Raw genomic sequence first — 19,239 nt, forward strand, 5'->3', positions numbered from 1 at the left:
CAAAAGCAACTTTACTAATTAATTGAAAAGTATTCGAAAGATTGAAAAACAAAATCAAGGTATTTTTATTTTTAAGATGCATCTTATTTTTCTTATATATTTTATCAATCGATCATCGCGTACATAGATTAATACATATAGTGCGAAATGATTTTCCTTCGTTTTCTTACGGAAACGTACGAACGTGTCATACTATTTCAGTCAGTCTCACTTCAAGACGTATTGTCACTGTTTGAACTAGCATGAGAAATACCAACGTTTCCGGAAAATACGAAGGAAACCCGTTTTGCACTACATCTGTACAAACTGTTGTCTGAATATCTGGTCAAAAATCATAAAAAGAAACTCGACATAATTTAAATTTCGAATCGACTTGTGTGGTGCATGATTAAATAAAAACAACGTCATCGACCGGCCGTTCAAGCGGCCCAAGTTCATCGTGCTGTTATGCGAGCGACTAATCGTAACTGGTAACATTACGTAAGAGAAAGCGAAGAAAGGTTGCGTTCCGTTACGACCGGTGTGGTTACGCGCCCGCGGTAAAAAGTGCTTTCTCGGGCAACGCGGCCACGGCCAGTGTGTCAAGTGCGCCGGGAAAGTGCAGCGTTGCCGCCTCGCGTTACGTCACGACCGGAGGGAAGAGTCCGCATTGCTCAGCACAGCACTATATGCCCATTTTATCTCAATTTTATAGCATAACAGTAGCTGTTTGTTAGTGTATTTTTTATACCATAATTACCTAACTAAAACATACATACGAATCAAGAGTCACCGATCGGGCTGATATACCACGAACGGAAGAGCATTTTAAAAATCATTTATAATATATCTTTATAGTAAAGTAGGTATAGAGATTCGACGATGTCCTAATTTCTGAGAACGAGTCGTAAACAAGCCCCGCCGCTAAGCCGAAACAAAAATCGCTATTTGTAAAATGGACGCCGTCTGCGAGAGAGGGACAACTGTCTTCGTGCGGGATGGCAACGTCGCACGCCCACGTGACCGGCTGCGGTTCTTGCGTAAGCGTACGACGACCACGGCGTGGGTCCAACGATGTTCCCGCTTCTGTCGATTGCCTCTCGCTAATTGATCTCTAATACTTATTTATTTCATAAATACTAATAATGTATTTGTTTAATTGAGTGCACAATACAAACAACTCTCATGATATTTAAAAAAAAACTCAATGTTGGGTATTAAATTGGGCTATTGAAGATTGAGAATTGATACTGGGAACTGAGTTACAGTCTTACAGATTAATTTAGAAATAACTGTTTTTTTTTTGCCAGTAATTAATCCAAAGATTCAGATCTTCACCAGAGAGGTGGTGGATACGTCATTAGTGATGTATCCACCACCTTCGTGTTTATCTTTTATCGATCCTCTATAATTTTGTAAAATATGTTTTAGTCACCGATGAAGAGACAATGAATTGTACCTCGTAGGAATAATAAATACATAGATAATAACGATGGACCCGGTACGGATGTGTTTGATTGTAAAGACTGGCCGTCCCCGTACAGTCAGTGGCAGGCGGCAAGCGGCACGCTTGTTAGCTGGGGAGTTTATTGAAAAACCTTAAATTTTTTGACCAAAGCATGAAACTTGGCACAGTTGTTCCTTATATCAAAATAAGCCGATTAAGATCGGGAGCCTTCGGGAGCCTCCCCCCTGGGGCCCGGGAGGGGGGGTCAAAGTTCCGCTTCACCCGGCTTGGTTTGAAAAATTCTAACTTACCCCGTTTAGTTAATAGGTCATGTTTGGTATCGTTTTCGAGTAAATCAATAACGTAGAATTCGTTTTCAGTACTAAAATTATCATTTAATGGTAAATAAAATAAAAAAAATTAAAAAATTTGAAATTTTCATCCATGATTTACAAATTCAAGTCATCATAAATGACAAACTGTTTGCTTTTTCTATAAATAAAAAATATGACATGATAGCCTATTTAATATAGATTATAAAAAATATAACTTTTATCCACCTTTACTAACGTTAAGTTCCACAAAAAAATTACTTTAAGACGCGCGGCGTCGGTACGCCGCGAGCGTAATTTTAAAATGCCTTTATTTTAGAAACTCTATTAGACCCCGTTTAGCTATTAGGTCATGTTTGATATCGTTTTCGAGTAAATCAATAACGTAGAACTCATTTTTGGTACTAAAATTATAATTTAATGGTAAGTAAAATTAAAAAAAATTAAAAAATTTGAAATTTTCATCCATGATTTACAAATTCAAGTCATCATAAATGACAAACTGTTTGCTTTTTCTATAAATAAAAAATATGATAAGAAAGCCTATTTAATATAGATTATAAAAAATATAACTTTTATTCACCTTCACAAACGTTAAGTTCCACTAAAAAATTACTTTAAGACGCGCGGCGTCGGGACGCCGCGAGCGTAATTTTAAAATACCTCTATTTTAAAAACTCTATTAGACCCGGTTTAGCTATTAGGTCATGTTTGATATAGTTTTCGAGTAAATTAATAACAAAGAATTTATTTTTGGTACTACAATTATAATTTAATTGTAAATAAATTTAAAAAAAAATCATCTATAATTTGCAAATTCAAGTCAACAAAAATGTCAACCGTTTGCTTTTTCTCTTATGTCACCAAACACCCAGACAAGTTTGGTGGAAACTTTCTTCACGAACTGCTTGGTGTCTGATGACCATGGTCCAAATGTTTCAAATGCAATTGCCGCAAATATGTAGTTGTTTTTTAAAAATGCATATTTGCGCGTTTAAACTGGGCGTTTTGCAGCAGCAGTCTCTGGTTTCTGGGCCGAGCGTTAGACGTTGGACGGAGCCAAGGTATCCACACAGGTCACGCCCCACGCCAAGGGTCGTCCCAGAAACCAAGGCAAAAGCAAGCAACCATCAGGCCGCTTTCCGTCTGCTGCTGACAAGCCGACAGGTTCGAGGGTTGTCGGCATGTTCGCTGTGCCGAGAGCCTTGCGGATTAAATCGTTAAGTGCAGTGTGTCACAAAATTCGCCCAGCAATAGACTGGCAGTGGAGTCCGTGGTGTCCTAATGCGTTGGCAGCAAGGGTGTGGTTGGCATGTCTTTAGCCCCAGTCTTAGACAAATGGCAGTATATGATGAAGTAAGGCAGCCTCGGAAGGAGGTATGTTCTCCAAGTGTCGATCTTTTCTAGTAAAGAGGTTCTTCCGGCACTCATTCACTGTTGCGTAAGGACCCTTGATCTGAAACAATATGTGCATTGTCATTTTATTTAAACAGATTCTGCAACTATCAAATTACAACATTTTGGTGGATCACCTTCACTATTACACACTTACCTATCATACAAGATAATTACAAACTTTAGTAGAATCTGATTAGCCTATCTATGATATTGCTCCATCTCGTAATAGTTTGAAGCCTTGGGTGGCCATGTTTCTCCCTTGTTGATCGTTTCAAGCTGCGTTTATCGTACCTGTCCCATACTATGTCTAATCTAGAAACGTTTTCTTTTGGCTTTGAAGCTTAGCCAGGCCACTCAAGGTGTCAAACTATTACAAGATGGAGCAATATCAGAGGCAAATCAGATTCTACTAAAGTTTGTAATAATTTTCTATGATACGTAACGTAAGTGGGTAATACTGAAGGTTACGTGATCCACCAAAAAGTTGTAATTTGATAGTTGTAGACTCTAAAATGATAATGCACATATTGTTTCAGACCAAGTCGTTGCGCAACGGTGAATGAGTGGTCGAAGTACCTACCTCTTTAGGTACCAGAAAAGATCGACAATTGGAGAACATACCTCCTTCAGAGGCTGCCTTGGATCAGCATATACTGCGCACAGTGTACCAGGGGCCCATTTCTCGAAGCTACAAGTTACAATTTACAAGTGGTTGTTAATGTCTAATATGACAAGTTGGAAAGAGACTTCCGCTTGTAACTTGTAACTTTCAGTTTTGAGAAATGGGACTCAGGGCGTTCTTGTTTGGAGTCAGGCGTTGGCGTTGGTGCCACACCAAAATTTGCCAAGTCCGTCTTCTTGGGGATGGAAGGAAGAAGGAGACGAATGGGTACCACACTGGTCAGACAACACTGAAGTGGCCAGTATATGCTTAGAAGTTACAAGATGTAAATGTAAATCAGGTTGCAAAAACCGATGCAACTGCATAAAGAGGGTAGAGCCTTTTTTATGCAGTTCCATATGTACCCAGCTATGTTTTTGTGAAGGGAATGTATAGTATGAGTATGAGTATGAGTAATCTGTCAATTAGGACACCACAGACTAAACTATAAGTGCTAACTTTTCAGTGTTGGATACTCTATGGCAGTTCCGACTCAATTATAATAAGCTCATTATAATTGACTTTAGTTAACTATAATAATTTCAAAAATAGAACTTGATACAATTTCTATACTAATTTGCGATACCTGGCAAATTTTCCTGCATCTGAAACACATTTTTTTTATCTGTCGCGTTATCGGCCAATCAGAGACGGTTATTACAAACAATTGGTTGCTAGGTAATTCGATGTTGATACAACGGTGAACGACTCTATTGACATTAATTTTAACTTGCATGAATGGTGATATTTCCGTCCATTGATGATGAAGATGATGACTCGTAGAAAAAGTATTGTATACAATAGTGATATAATTAAGCTTTTCACTCTCGTACCGTACTACACATGGTACTCGACTGAAAAGTTTTGTATTATATCACGATTGTATAAAATACTGTTATATAAATTTCTTTCAGGATTCACTACAATTAATAAATAACAGGTACAGTCGGTCTTTAGATCGTGTGGTCCGACCCGAGTGTTGCCGTTGTCGACACGTCAATAATAATGAATCTTTTTCTATTTATGCATTAACACACCTCTGACACTGGCGATCAAATATATGAAAGAGGCGCGTTCCCCGCAGACAGTCTAAGCTCGCGTAGGTGAACGCGTACTATCCTTTGTGAATAGGCTTTAATATCATATTTTTATATTTATAGAAAAAGCAAACCGTTTGACATTTATCGTGACTTGAATTTGCAACTCACAGAAAATTTTTATTTTTTATTTTTATTTCATTTAACATTAAATGGTCATTTTAGTACCAAAACTAAATTCTACGTTATTAATTTACTCGAAAACGATACTAAATATGACCTAATAGCTAAACGGGTTCTAATAGTTTTTTAAAATAAAGGTATGTTAAAATTACGCTCGCGGCGTCCCGACGCCGCGCGGCTTAAAGTTTTTTTTATGAAACTTAACGTTAGTAAAAGTGGGTAAAAGTTATATTATTCATAATCTATATTAAATAGGCTTTCATATCATATTTTTTATTTGTAGAAAAAGCAAACAGTTTGACATTTATGATGACTTGAATTTGTAAATCGTAGATGAAAATTTCAAACTTTTAATTTTTTTTAATTTTATTTACCATTAAATCATAATTTTAGTACCAAAAATGAATTCTACGTTATTGATTTACTCGAAAACGATACCAAACATGACCTATGAACTAAACGGGCTATGTTAGAATTTTTCAAAGCAAGCCGGGTGAAGCGGTACTTTGACCCCCCCTCCCGAGCCCCAGGGGGGAGGCTCCCGAAGGCTCCCGATCTTAATCGGCTTATTTTGATATAAGGAACAACTGTGCCAAGTTTCATGCTTTGGTCAAGAAAAAGAAGGTTTGGCCTCTTTTTGTCGATAAACGTCCCCACTATGTGGGATCTTGACCTAGTTGACGTACTCGGCGCGGCGTAAGTATCGATTGCGACCGGCACCTCCACGTTGCTGCTTCACATGAACCTCAACCCACACTATCGATAACATACTCCGTTAACACAGAACTATTTCTAGAATATAATCGTTCGCATAGCTTTTCTGTAATTTAATCACATGTAAAATTCGCTAAGCAGTGCGATGCTACATTTCGCCAGCAAAATTGGTGTACACCGGGGAGCGGAATGGGGATTCGGGAAGGATTTTCATACTTATCTGGAAATTCACCTTTAAATACTTAAAGAACACGGTGTTTCTCGCCCAGTCCACTTGAGAAAACAAGTTTTGGTCCAGCACTTTACACATTAATTCGAAGAGATCAACTTCGCACTGGTTATAAGTTTGGCTCTGCAAGAGTCCGAAGAGTGAGTTCTGCCACTCGCGGTCGTCAATCGTCTGGACGAATTCGCGGATCATGGGCGAGACTCGCAGGGTTTCCGTGCTCGTGGGCTCGGCGGTGCTGGAGGGCGTGGCGGCGTTGGTGGCGGGAGCGTCGAAGGCGAAGGCGTCAGGCGACGCCGAGTGCGGCGAGTGCGCCTCCCACTTGTCGTGCGCGGGAGGCGGCGGCGGCTGCTGCGGCTGCGGCTGTGCCGCCAGCAGCGCCGGGCCCGGCGACGACTCTGGCGACGACGTCAGCGACGACACCTGCGGTATCTGAATCTCCTGCTTCACTGGCACTGACGCGTAGGGAGAGCCGAAGCCTAGCACGAGGCTGCCGTCTCCGATCGATCCTCGCAGTGTTTGTACTGCTATCTGCCTCTGTCGCATCATTTGTAACTTGCGAGCGCGGTCTCGTTTGTACATAGGGCCAAATTTGTTTCGCCCTCCCCGCATACGGTCTGCTCGAACAGCTGTAACAATTAAAAATCTGTATGTAGTTAAAATTCAAACTATTTATATTATTCAAACATTCATATTTAGGATTGAATATAAAAATAATCATTAAATTTGATAAGGCTTATACATTTTTAATCGGTCCAAGTATGCACTTCCATGAGCGAGTGAACGGTCGTTAAAGACTAGCTGCATTGCGGCGCGATATGGCATGTAGTTCGTATGAGTGCCATCAATCGATGCAGGTCTTTTAAGTCTTACGGCCGAGTGTTTCTTTACCACAAACAGATTAAAATAGGAAGCACTTCGTACTGAAATGTGGCTATATAATATGGTAGTCAGACCAATAAAAGTTAACTTCGATTTTAAATGTCACACTATGGACGTACAACGTACATCACGAGCAAAGTTTTGCTTTATCAAAATCCCTGTCAACTTAGCTACAGATAGGGAACCTTCGTTCATGTTACTTCATGTGAACTTTTTCCGACTGTATGTTTATATTCCTGATACTAAAATGACAACAGACCGTTTGCCAGTTTTCTATTCAATCTGATATCTCCAACATGATCTCGTGGTATAACTATCTGATGAGAGTGATGACTTATGTTATTTAGTAACTAAAGTTACTAGACATTATCCCTAAGTATGTACGAGGAGTTCGAGGAGTAGGTAATTTTTGCATATTGTAATTTTTACACCTTGACCACGAACGCAATGGAAACTTCGGGATGTATATGAATTCATTATACGCGATATCATCGGTTTTCATAATTTTATTTCATGAAGTAAATTAATACTTTATCACGTTATTATGCGTAAAATCACAATATTAATTAATGTTCATAATCGTAAACCAACAAACTGCAAAACAAGAGTGTGACCAGCATTTTTTTAAATAGTGTTTGCACACGGCGCACTGAGTCATTATTATTTGTTAAAAACAAGATATTTCTAAGTTTCAAATAAAATAATTAATTTTTGATAAATTAAGTGAAGAATTGATTTTCTTTTGACTTGAATTATAATTATTTTGATTTTAAATCGTGTTTGCACATCGCACCAAGCCATAAAAAAAAAAAAAAAAAAAACGTCCGCCATTGTTGGGTCACAGCCGGTCTTCAGCGAGACTCCCTCTATTCTATTACTACTCTGTGTCTTGAACGTATTTTCTTTCAATTAAAAAAGTATTATTAAAGTCTGTTCTCCAATCCAAAATTACCAGTATTTCCACCGAAAACCGAACACAGGTTAAATAGGTACGTAAACCGTTTAAATTAGTAACCCAATTTTCCGAGAGATGACGCTGTACTTTGAACCACTTCGAGTTAAGATTTTTCCTCCTGATGAAGTCGGGACGGGTATGAGTTGTTAATTTGTCTTATTGTTTTTAACTCTAAGTGGGGACACTTACTGTGAAGGACGGGAAACTATGGAACCCTTTTGGCTGTTTTTTAAATCATCTCAATAAGTAGATATAGGCCCTAAAAACTATATTCTTATACAATCTTCAGAAGAGACAACTATTTAGATATTGGCTTCGTGCGAAGTGCATGGAGGGGGTAAGCAAAGCGATCGCAGTGCTTGCGGTGGTCAAAATCGACACTGATTGTGGTTGTCATCTATCAAAACTCATAAAATATAATACAATGTGTAATGTTTGATATGGGGCATCAATGTTGTTTCGTTGTTAATTGTAAAAATAATGGCATAAATAGTCGTTGCACGTTCTATGCGTTTTATAGAGCACACTGGAAATTGGATCAAAGAACTAAATGGATAGCTACGGTGAAAAGAAAACGTAAGTGACATGTCATTGTCAATACAAAACATTATAATAAATTATATTTAAGCTTTGTTTACCTAATATTGTTCAATACGCTGTTAGTATTTTTCCTACCGTAAAAGATTATGCTTAAAGATTCAGGCCTAGCCTGGGAATAGGCCCGTGTCGGATATTTCTGCGGCCGCGGACATGACTAGGTACTTACGTTTAGATTTGTTTTATATGGCATTAACGGGACGGAGGTTTAGCGAATACCATATCACTAGCTCGAAGAACTTGTACCATTACTCCTATGTTCTTCAAGATTCCTTATATGCCCTGCCAGCACCAATTTATTGACTCTTTCTGTAGTCTGGGGTTGGAAGTTTATACCGTGAGTAATGGCTTTGGAAACTGATTTTTGGTATTACATCCATGTCTTTATAATCTATCTACCTAAATTACACTTGAAATAGTAGCTCTTGTTATTCGATTTATTTAAAATTAACGAAAAATCGTTAAAATATAATGTTTGTTTACATGTCATTTTTTGACATTTTCCACTTCAAGTTCACATGGTAGTGGGCGTAATTGTCGTGCACGTAGCCAATACGAAATACCTATGAGGAAAGTTGTAATCTAGCTGACCTGACAGTTACAACAACAGTTAAAAATGTAAATATCTTACGATTTGTAGCACCTAAGACACTCGAAAGTACTTCAACATTTAGTAAAAATTTTTACTAAATATCCACCATCTAATATTTTATATTCGTTGTCTGGTTTTAAAGATATTCAGACATAACTTTTCTCATACAAATGTATCAAGTAGGGTGACCACACTATGTCGGCTCCTGATTTTCCCCACCTTCCCATTGTCATATTGAGATTGGGGAGTTTCGTTCGTTCAATTTTGATAATATTAAACTAATACCATATTAATTCTCCATCTGCAAACTGTTTTTAGGTTATGTTCTTGGCCTAGTGATGATGTGTATTGTGTAATTTTTATCGACGTCAGGATAATAACCATATCGACATGCATGCATTAAAAAGGACATGAATGATAATTGGTAAGAAACAAAGAATATAATACTTCACTAGTAAGAAACCAGAACCTGGTAATCTAATCGCGCTAACAGATGAGCGTACCGGATTTGTAAGTGGGAGCGAGAAATAGTTATTCTTTTCTCGCTCCCACTTACAAATCCGGTAAACTATTATCAAAATTGAACGAAACTCCCCAATCTCAATATGACAATGGGAAGGTGGGGAAAATCAGGAGCCGACATAGTGTGGTCACCCTACTTGATACATTTGTATGAGAAAAGTTATGTCTGAATATCTTTAAAACCAGACAACGAATATAAAATATTAGATGGTGGATATTTAGTAAAAATTTTTACTAAATGTTGAAGTACTTTCGAGTGTCTTAGGTGCTACAAATCGTAAGATATTTACATTTTTAACTTTCTCAAAACGTGTGGACTGAGTGAGCACTTACAAAAATTTATTATAAAAAAACCTGACACGTTAGTGGTTCGTTTTGTATTTTACAAATTCCCATTTCACTTTTACTAAACTATACACATATAATAGCGGTCTAAATCTTATGTTTTTCATCAAAATTCGGCTTTTCAAAAGTGTGTGGATTGAGTGAACTATTTGTAAAAAATTTAATACGTCACTAGGTGATCTAATATTTATAGAGGTAGGTTGGCCTATTTTTTACTAAATGTTAGTATATAAATATTATATGTTAAATGAATATATTCACTGTTTTCGTTGGTAGTTTGTGAGAACTGAGTGAGCACATGTTAATGGCTGTATCTTTTGATTTATCTTTTTACAAATTCAGAGATTCGTTTTACAATTGTTTTAGAACTTTTACTAAATGATCAGCATATTTTTTTTTATTTTCGGAAGGTGCTCACTCAATCCACACACACACAATAAAAGGAACAACACAGTCGTATGCATTAATGTCATAAAGTGCAAACGCACTCTGTGTTTCCGGAATCTCTATGTTCCTTAACATATATGTAGTAGGATTTTTGGCATCAGAATAGAATGGCATTAGGCACTAAGATCATTTGCGGTTTATTAATGAGTTGTATTAAAAAGAATGAGCTCAGTCCTAATAGTCCCTTAGAATAATATAGAAAAATTAAATCATAATCATAAACAAATCCGTTACGTGGTAATTTTGGTTTTACTTGACAAATATTGCTGTCCTTGCCCTTGTTCTTGAAGGTTTCACGGAAGATATCTGTAGAGTTCTAGGATTACATCGTATTTTCTCACTTGTGGGTAAGTAACCTTGGTCGGTATCTATTCAAGAATTTTTGTTAAATAAAGAAACTGCATTTCCGCTACTACGACACATTCACCATATTGATTAAACTCTTCGTAAACCCCAAAACATTATCAAAACAAGTTACTTTTACAAGTTGAAATGAGTTACCTAATTAATATTTCGTGATAATATTAATATTATTAACTAATCACGCGCACGTTCTCGCCATCAATGGCTCTTACTTGAGCTAAACTAGGTCATGCATGATATTCTCGCATACGTATAGATAGAGTACACGCAGACGTAAGTACGCTAAGTAAATAAATGCAACGAACCCACGCGGGCAAACTAATCTTTGTGGGTTTGCATCTAATCAATGAGAAGCCACTCTTCAGCCGTGTAACATTTATGAACAATAAATACGCTATTACCCTATTACGCAAATTAAATTAAGAATTCATTGTAGAATTCAATGCCACTTTGAGAGAGTATTTAGACGGGTTTTGGCAACAACTAACAGCGATGTGTAAGTTCATTGCTTGGAATAACAGTGTGCTAAATGGATGGCAAATAAATAACACTGAAGCTGGAGCGGAAGGGGGTTTTCAGAGAGTTGCCGGCTCGCCCAACCCACGAGTTAAAAATAACAACCAGTTTTTATTGTAGTCAACGCGCTTCTGCAGGAAAAGGACAGGGTTATGCAAAGTCGGCACTCACTCGAGCAGGACGGCGAGCGTAACGGATTTAAGCATTGCACAGTGCAGTTTCATATTGCAAACTGGATTGTACTTCATCAAGGGATTTTAGTAACAAACGATAGACGTACAGAATATGTAGTACGAAAAGGGTTTCCTTTGCATTTTTTTCCGGAAACATTCGTATTTTTCTTCTAGTTCCGTCAATGTCTGTACTTCTTGTATTGAGACTGACTGAAATAGCATGAGACGTTAGTACGTTTCCGTAACAATACGAAGGCAAATCTTTTCGCACTACATCTCCGTACACTGTGGTCAGATTTCATTAACAGTCCGAAATTCCGTGTTGTATCTATAGCTCCAAGCGTTACCTAACCTAATAGGTGCGTTAAAAGACTTAAAAGTTAAGGATAGATAAATAAATAAGTGTTTTCACAAAGTACTTCCGAGATATGCAGTTAGTCTTGTAATGTATAATGTAAGTAAACGTTGGCAGACAGGGCGCTGCGCCGCGCCGCAGCCACGACCTTTATCTAAATTAACCAGCTTTTCTAATTAGAACACAATGCGTTTGCTGTGCATCTAATAGCGCCGTAATGAGTGCGCGATACTTGCCGATAATACAGTAAACGAGGTCAGCTCTGTTTATTAAACGAATAAACTAGATCAAGGTCAAGGTCATTTTTACAAATCAAAATCCGCGTCTTGGTGACAGCGAACGATGAGTCAAATAGACACGTACGTAAGAAGTTCACCTCGCATTCTGATGCTATTTGTGGCTATGTCCCACTTCTCTCAGATGGGTCAAGGTCGACCTTGACACCGAGGTTACGAGAACTACGTTATGCTCATCTCCTGTTTATTCCATGTCAAAATTATCACATACATAATTGTACAATAATTTTAGCAGATTCTAATAGGATATACACATCTAAAATTTAACTGTTTTCAGCGGTTCGCATTGTGAAATAAAAATGAAAAAGATTTGCAATCAAAAGCATAATGAAATAAAGAATGGTGCACGTTTGCACCGAAAGGACGGGAAGAGGTGGGGATCACTCCTTATACCGACGAGTCGGTGAAACTTGGTCAAGGCTGGCAGCACCCCGCTCTGTCCCCCGCTGTGGTCCGAGTGTCGGCGAAGGCAGCCGAGCGCCGCCGACCGCCGGCCGCCCGCACGCACTCGATCGTACGCCCAGATAGCGGCAGCCGGATCGTTACACAACCAAGATAAATCATCACCCGCGATCATCTACCAAACTGTGTCAAGATCTCGATGCTCTTCTATTCATAGTATGTAGAGTACGACGGAGACTAACTGGATTCCGATAAGACGCTCATATTAACAAAACACGAATGCATTATAACATAGCCTACAATTAGACATTCGTAAGGTTTCAGTACACGCCTTGGCATGAGCTCCCTGCCATGGCCACGCACGTACAGTGTACAACGCCAAGTGGATCATGTATACTTAACTATATTTTACGCATTGAAACCGGTTTTAGTGCCACTCTGTTCTGACGCGTCTACACCAAAAATCTATCCAACATGGCGGCTCTCGTGCAGCCATCGTAATAATGACAGGACAGGTAATGCCTAAAAAATAGAAAGGACCGGTGGTTTGCGAGGCCGCTCTGTCGAAACACCCGATTCGGGTCAAGGCAGCGCGCCGAAATAGTCGACTGGCGCGCATTTTTTTGTTATTTAACATCTGTCGTCTTGACTAAGAACCGGCAATCCTACCGAAACACAAATGTTGATAATTGTTCATCACTTTTAATCACAGTATCCTTCTAGTTAAATGGACTTTTTTTTCCAATTGCATCATTTTCTTATTCAAAACAGGTGTATGGCATTCTAGCATTTCGTCATAATTATGGCGTGGCCAAGCCCAAGACTAAAAGTTCAGTTTTGCATAGCAAGAGGTAAGTTACGTAAAATGGCGTGCATTCTATGTGCAGTCATCCATGTAACAATTTTAACAATTATTCGTCGCTCGCGCACCGACGACCGGGCAATCGGCGTCCAGTTCAGGACTGTATAACACTTACAACTCTTATAAGACTGGTATTCGAAACCATTCCAATACATTAAAGTATGTAACAAATCAAATTATTTTATTAAATCGTAATCCTGCAAAGGATTCATATAGGAGGTGCAAGCACAAATTGCTCGCCCTCACAGTTGGTCAAAGGCGCCTCGCCTAGCCTTCAGAGATAACATACACTAGACAAATTTCGACGAGTACCTCTCGAGGTGATGTAACGGTTTAGCACGTCAGCCGCGATAGCTGGAGACCCGGGTTCGATTCCCAGCTTCGCCACCAGTGGGCTTGATCGCTTTTTCTTTAGTGTGTGGTATATATTTCAGTTTATAATTCATTTCAATACATCCTATACCTATCTGTGGCACCTAACCTCACCTGCTTTTTAGAACCTAAGTTCTAAAACATTAGAGGCTGTACCAATGTCGTTTTAAACGAGTAAAGAATGAGCGTTTTTAAGGAGCTAACAAGTAAATCTCATTTCATTTTATAAGTACATATTTATCTACAGTAGTTAATAAGAAATAACATCCAATTAGTTTAGATCCATGACGTTTTAAAAGATTCTGGTAGGTAGGCCGAAAAAAGGGGTTTAATGACTTTCTAAATATTATTTTTGCCTAGAGAGCGTTGTAACCTGTATAGTAAGATATCCAAAAATGATTAAATTAGTGCGGTTGTGTATTTGTTAAATAATTATTACGTTAAACGGAATAAAACGTGGTGTACGCTGACGTCACGTTACATTTGGACGTAGGTAATCCTCTTAGCTGGCGATTACGTTAAGACTAGTTTGTAGCAAAGATTTCGACAGGCACCATAGCAAATTCGAGTCGTAAGCCTGTGGATGTGTGTAAATGTGATACGTGTTCAGGTCACATTTGGGTAGAGTTGCGACAGGCCGACCGAGGTGTCTTGTGAAACAAGCGCTTGCGCAGCAGCGCGAGCGCACCCCACCGACACCGAGCGGCGCGGCGGCCGATTGTGTCGAAACGCACGATACATTCGCCGCGCCGACGCGCGACGCGCGCCCGATACACAACCCCGCCTCATCCGCCTCGTCATGTTTACATTCACATATTATTATAATTATTAGGATCTTAGGTATTTTCACCCCTCCCTCTTACAATGTATTTATTACCAAAATTTAAAAAAAAAGTCCAAGTAAACATTGACGGCCTAAAAAGCCATTCAGTTTACTAATGTTACCTAATGTTAAATAAATCACCACATATTACACACATACACATAAACTATCAATAACAGGGCATCCTAATAGTAATTTAACGGGCCTACCAAAAGAGTGCATATATTATTTCGGCAGCCCGTCGTAAGACCCGGGTGATCGTAAAGTTCCTAGACATATCATGAAAATAATTTATTTTTAGGCAGTTTACCTTTCGGGCATCTCAATCACTTAACGTGCATATTCCATATACTTACGTATATAGGTTTACATTAAATAAAGTCTAAACGTTACAGGAGCTTTACGATTTCCTTGATTTTCCGATCGACCTCCGACATATATTGCCTCGTTATAGAATGACTTGATTGCAATTATGGTGCACGCACTATTTTATTCATCGTTATTGATATTGACATCAGCTACCCAATTAAATAACTTTATGCTATGAGTATAAAGATCCCGAGTTATTCCGTTTGATAATTATAATTTATAGGAATCCAGGCCATAAAGTATTTCACTTTCCCTTCTTTGTCTGTGGCTTGACTGGTCGAGTTCGAGTTCCGGCTTCAAGGATGAATCAGTAGATGACGACATCTCGATCAGTGATCACCGACACGTGAAGGATGTGCTTCAATTGGGGGTTAAATGAAAAGTAGGATTTAGTAAGTTACGTGGAGGAGTGGCGAGTAAACAGACGGGCTCTGGCAGCGGTATGGAGCCGGTGCGGTGTCTCGGTGGCATTGCACAAGGCTCGGCGCAGGTCGGGCAGGCGGTGCGGGGCTCTCGCAACCGCGCTATTCGGGTCAGCCAACGATTTGTGTGAATTGTGTCATCTGATACATGCTTGCGTTACACGACAATTGCGATTAACTTTAACTGAATTGACAATAAACCCGATACCTTATACTTTACTAGGGTAATAAGTCGCTTCTTAACTTAATTATGGCGCCACTTAGCAGAGTGTTGGTTAATTTTTGAATGTACATACTTATCTATTATTTTTGCAATGACGACTAGCATTCGACAATTTTATTACTGATTATGCTGGAGTCTCCTTAATATAAGCAAGTTTCCAAATATTGAAACATGACTCGTAACAAATGGAATTAATCGTAGTTTGTTTATTCGAGTCGTAAGTAGATGTTGCAAACACCGTCCGGCATCTGGCGAAACGCGGAATGGCGAATAGGTAAGATTACTAACACAGAGACGCGATGTGTACATGCACGCACAAATACGTACGCAGACCGAGCAGCGCGCGCGCCGCATCGCGGCCCCGCCGCATGTAGGTCAGGGCGCTCTGCGGCCGCGCGCGTTTTAAATTTAGAACGATCCGCGCGCAAGCAAACCCCGCCCCACAACATTATCTCAATTATTTCACTTTATCCAATTTTTATTTGTATTTTATATTTTTAGGTTATCAGTGTTATCATGGGCGTCGTATCAGTTTAAAGTAGACAATTTGAACAATTTCTTTTTATACCCCCCCTGAGTGACAAGCTTGGACTGCAAGGCCAACTAATATAATTAACGTTCAATAGAGAAAAGCATCATTTTCTTTAATCGTTTTGTTGTGACCTAGAAATCTATCTATTGGCTAAGTACAAAAGAAATTTAGCTTCGAGCAAAAAATAAAGTAATTTAGGTAGGCCCGAACGCCCCGAACCTACATGGCAAAGTCTGTACCTATACCTAGTCTTTGAATTGTGTTACCATAAGTGTTCAATGCACGTGATTTTTTACCTACATACTACTCCTTTAAACTCAGTTGGCTTAGACAGACTATGCTATGACCTACGAAAATATGAATGAAAGTTTAATTAGCTGACCTTGTTCCATACGTCATTCATATCTGTGATGATAGGGAATATTACGCAAATATCTTCATAGAGGTCGCTGCTGACACAGAGGCTACAGCAAAACACGGACGTATAAATTTTGTTGTCTACCTGTATGACTTTTACAGAAGCATCAGAGCAGGTGCCGTAGCCGAATGGCATTTCTGCGACGCAAAACGAAAACGAAACGCCGGGAAATGTAGTCTGGCTCTGTCGCGCCAATACGCAAGAGTGATAGAGATAGATAGCTACGAAATTAAGAGCTATTATCGTGAGCGTTTCGTGAGCGTTTGTGCATTCGGCTACGCCACAGATTTGCCTAGTTAACAATGCGATATGCTATCCCTTTCACGTAAACGACTAGGGATGGGGCCATGTTAGTTTATGTCTGTTGCGGGAACTTCGTACTACCGTTCGTACCATGTGCTACCATTTTATGAAATATAAAAGAAAGCAAATTTGTAATTGTGAATAATTATCTAGAATCTGTAGAGTCTGTACTCTGTAGTGTTATTTAGTTGATTGATTAGTTTTGAATATTTAGTTGGTAATTTAACTTAGTAAACGTAAGTAAAAATGCACAGTTTAGTTATTAGTTACTAGAATGATTTTTATTGAGGTGCTACCACAATCATCATCCTCCTTGCGTTATCCCGGCATCGGCATTCGCCACGGCTCATGGGAGCCTGGGGTCCGCTTTGGAAACTAATCCCAAGATTTGGCGCAGGCACTAGTTTTATGAAAGCGACTGCCATCTGACCTTCCAACCCGAAGGGTAACTAGGCCTTATTATAATTTAATTATAATGTTATAATTTGTTGCAAAACAAATTCACCACAGTACTGGTACCGGTACCATTGTCTATAATAGACATGTCCCATTCCCATCCCTACTGCTCTGTGGGCTACGCACACAGATAAGGACTTTCGCGTTTCGCGGTACACTCTCTTTAAACAAACTGTTTCGACGCATCACAAGTCATAATACTCATAATGGAAGTTGGACACCCTGTTTAGCACTGTCTTTACTTTAATATACTTATGGTGAATATGCAGTACAAGTAGTATCATTCTCTGGTGCTCGAACATTGCGGTTAAACCCCGGGTATTACTTCTATAATTGTAAACAAGTGGTTAGTGTCTACTATCTATGCCTTAGTAACAAAATCAATTTTAAAATGGTGAAGCCTAGATGTTTTCATACCAGCATTGTTATGTTGCCAACCCTAGCCTAATTGACCGCGCGTTCAGAGTATATTGATGAGTTATGACGTTGAATTGAAGATACGTAAGTATCGGTAGCAGATTTCAGTCGCGTTCATCGGTTGAAATACAATCAAGCTTCGTGTTTGAACCCTTTTTTGGACTACAGGAAATAGGATGTCAAAGTGGAACTGTCGAATTTCAAAAGTAAGACCAAAATGAATTACTTGGTTTCAAACAGCTCTTTTCTTTCAGTTTTCAAGTATATACATTATCTAATTACATCACATTACTTATTTCCATTAACTAATACGTACTACTTTTGGTCATAGTTATGGGGAAACTTAGTTATTTATCCAAAAACCACTATAAGCTTCATAACAAATAGCTTTGACCATGAATAGATAACTACTTAAACGATACGTCCCGCCAAGAAAAAGACGGAAATGCACTTGTAGCGTAAATATATTAAAAAATAAATCAATGCGTTTCAATTAGTTCGACTGATTTAATCATAGTCAAGGTCGAAAACTACCATAAACATAGATGAGAAAATTATAAGAGATACTTCGCTTGATTTGCTGTAATTTTAGTATTAAAATGTATTTACTTACAAATACAAACTGCTTTCGTAGAGACAACAGGGCTGTAAATATTTCCTACAAAAATATTTGGTAGTTACTTCCGTAGTTTATAAGCAATAGTACAGTAAATACTAGAGCAAACTATTCAACACATGAATATTGTCAACTTTGATATTTTTGTTTAGGTCGACTTTTTTGTTTAATACGTTTTATAAAAATAAAACGGCCAATATCTTAAAAAGCATTTTCGCAAATTCGCTTCATGAGATAGCTAATGAGATGCCCTATCAGTATCACCCCTTTTCGTTTTGGCGTTGGTATAAGGGACATCCAGTACATAGGTGTATATATTTACCCTACAGTCCCTTTATAGCTAGGCGTATGTAGATGTATCGCTTTTTAGGGATTGTTTTCTTTGTGTCCTCATCGTCATGTTAAGTACGAGTAACATAGATTTAACTGTAAGTTATAAGTAGAAATGATATTTTATGTTGTCATAAATAAATTTTAACTGTAAATTACTTCTATTATAAAATAGGTATTGTATTTGCTACACCCTTTTCCTGATCCATTTAGGTACCTTATGAAAATAAATAACTAACTACCTACACCAAGGAGAACTTCAATAAGGTGAATTCACTGTGGTGGCAAATGTACTAGTTACCCGATCTGCGGAGTCCCAATTGTCAATTCTGTGCGAACAGATTATTGGGTAAAAAATAGGCAAGTACGTACTTCAACAACTTTTCATGCTATGTATAATAATTAAAATATTGAATAGTTGTTAAAAGAATGCAATTCGATGCAATGAATACCATTTCCTAATTCATACCAAAGTGAATGCCAGGATAACCAGTTGCGATGTAAATTACCAGCCAGTTAAGCGTAAATGGGTGAAGGTCGTACAGGATGCCGATGTTACGCTCTACGTGTCGTGTTAGCTATAGCGCGGCGTCGGCATCGGCGTCTGACACTGCCACGGCGCGGTCTACGATGTCTAATAACTTACATAATACGACTACAGACATTGTAGTTAA

The 19,239-nt window shown here is 38.6% G+C and overlaps 1 protein-coding gene across 4 annotated transcripts in view; it reads right to left on the reverse strand.

Annotated features, from left to right (window-relative positions):
- Window positions 1-19,239, reverse strand: part of LOC125240563 (nuclear hormone receptor FTZ-F1) — a 114,483-nt gene that overhangs the window by 20,221 nt on the left and 75,023 nt on the right. For all 4 annotated transcript variants that reach the window (XM_048148498.1, XM_048148497.1, XM_048148501.1 and 1 more), the window contains one exon: window positions 5,984-6,606. In XM_048148498.1, coding sequence (XP_048004455.1) covers window positions 5,984-6,606 — 623 coding nt within the window. The remainder of the gene's footprint in view (window positions 1-5,983; window positions 6,607-19,239) is intronic.

Source organism: Leguminivora glycinivorella, chromosome Z, assembly GCF_023078275.1.
Source record: "Leguminivora glycinivorella isolate SPB_JAAS2020 chromosome Z, LegGlyc_1.1, whole genome shotgun sequence".
Lineage (NCBI taxonomy): Eukaryota > Metazoa > Arthropoda > Insecta > Lepidoptera > Tortricidae > Leguminivora > Leguminivora glycinivorella.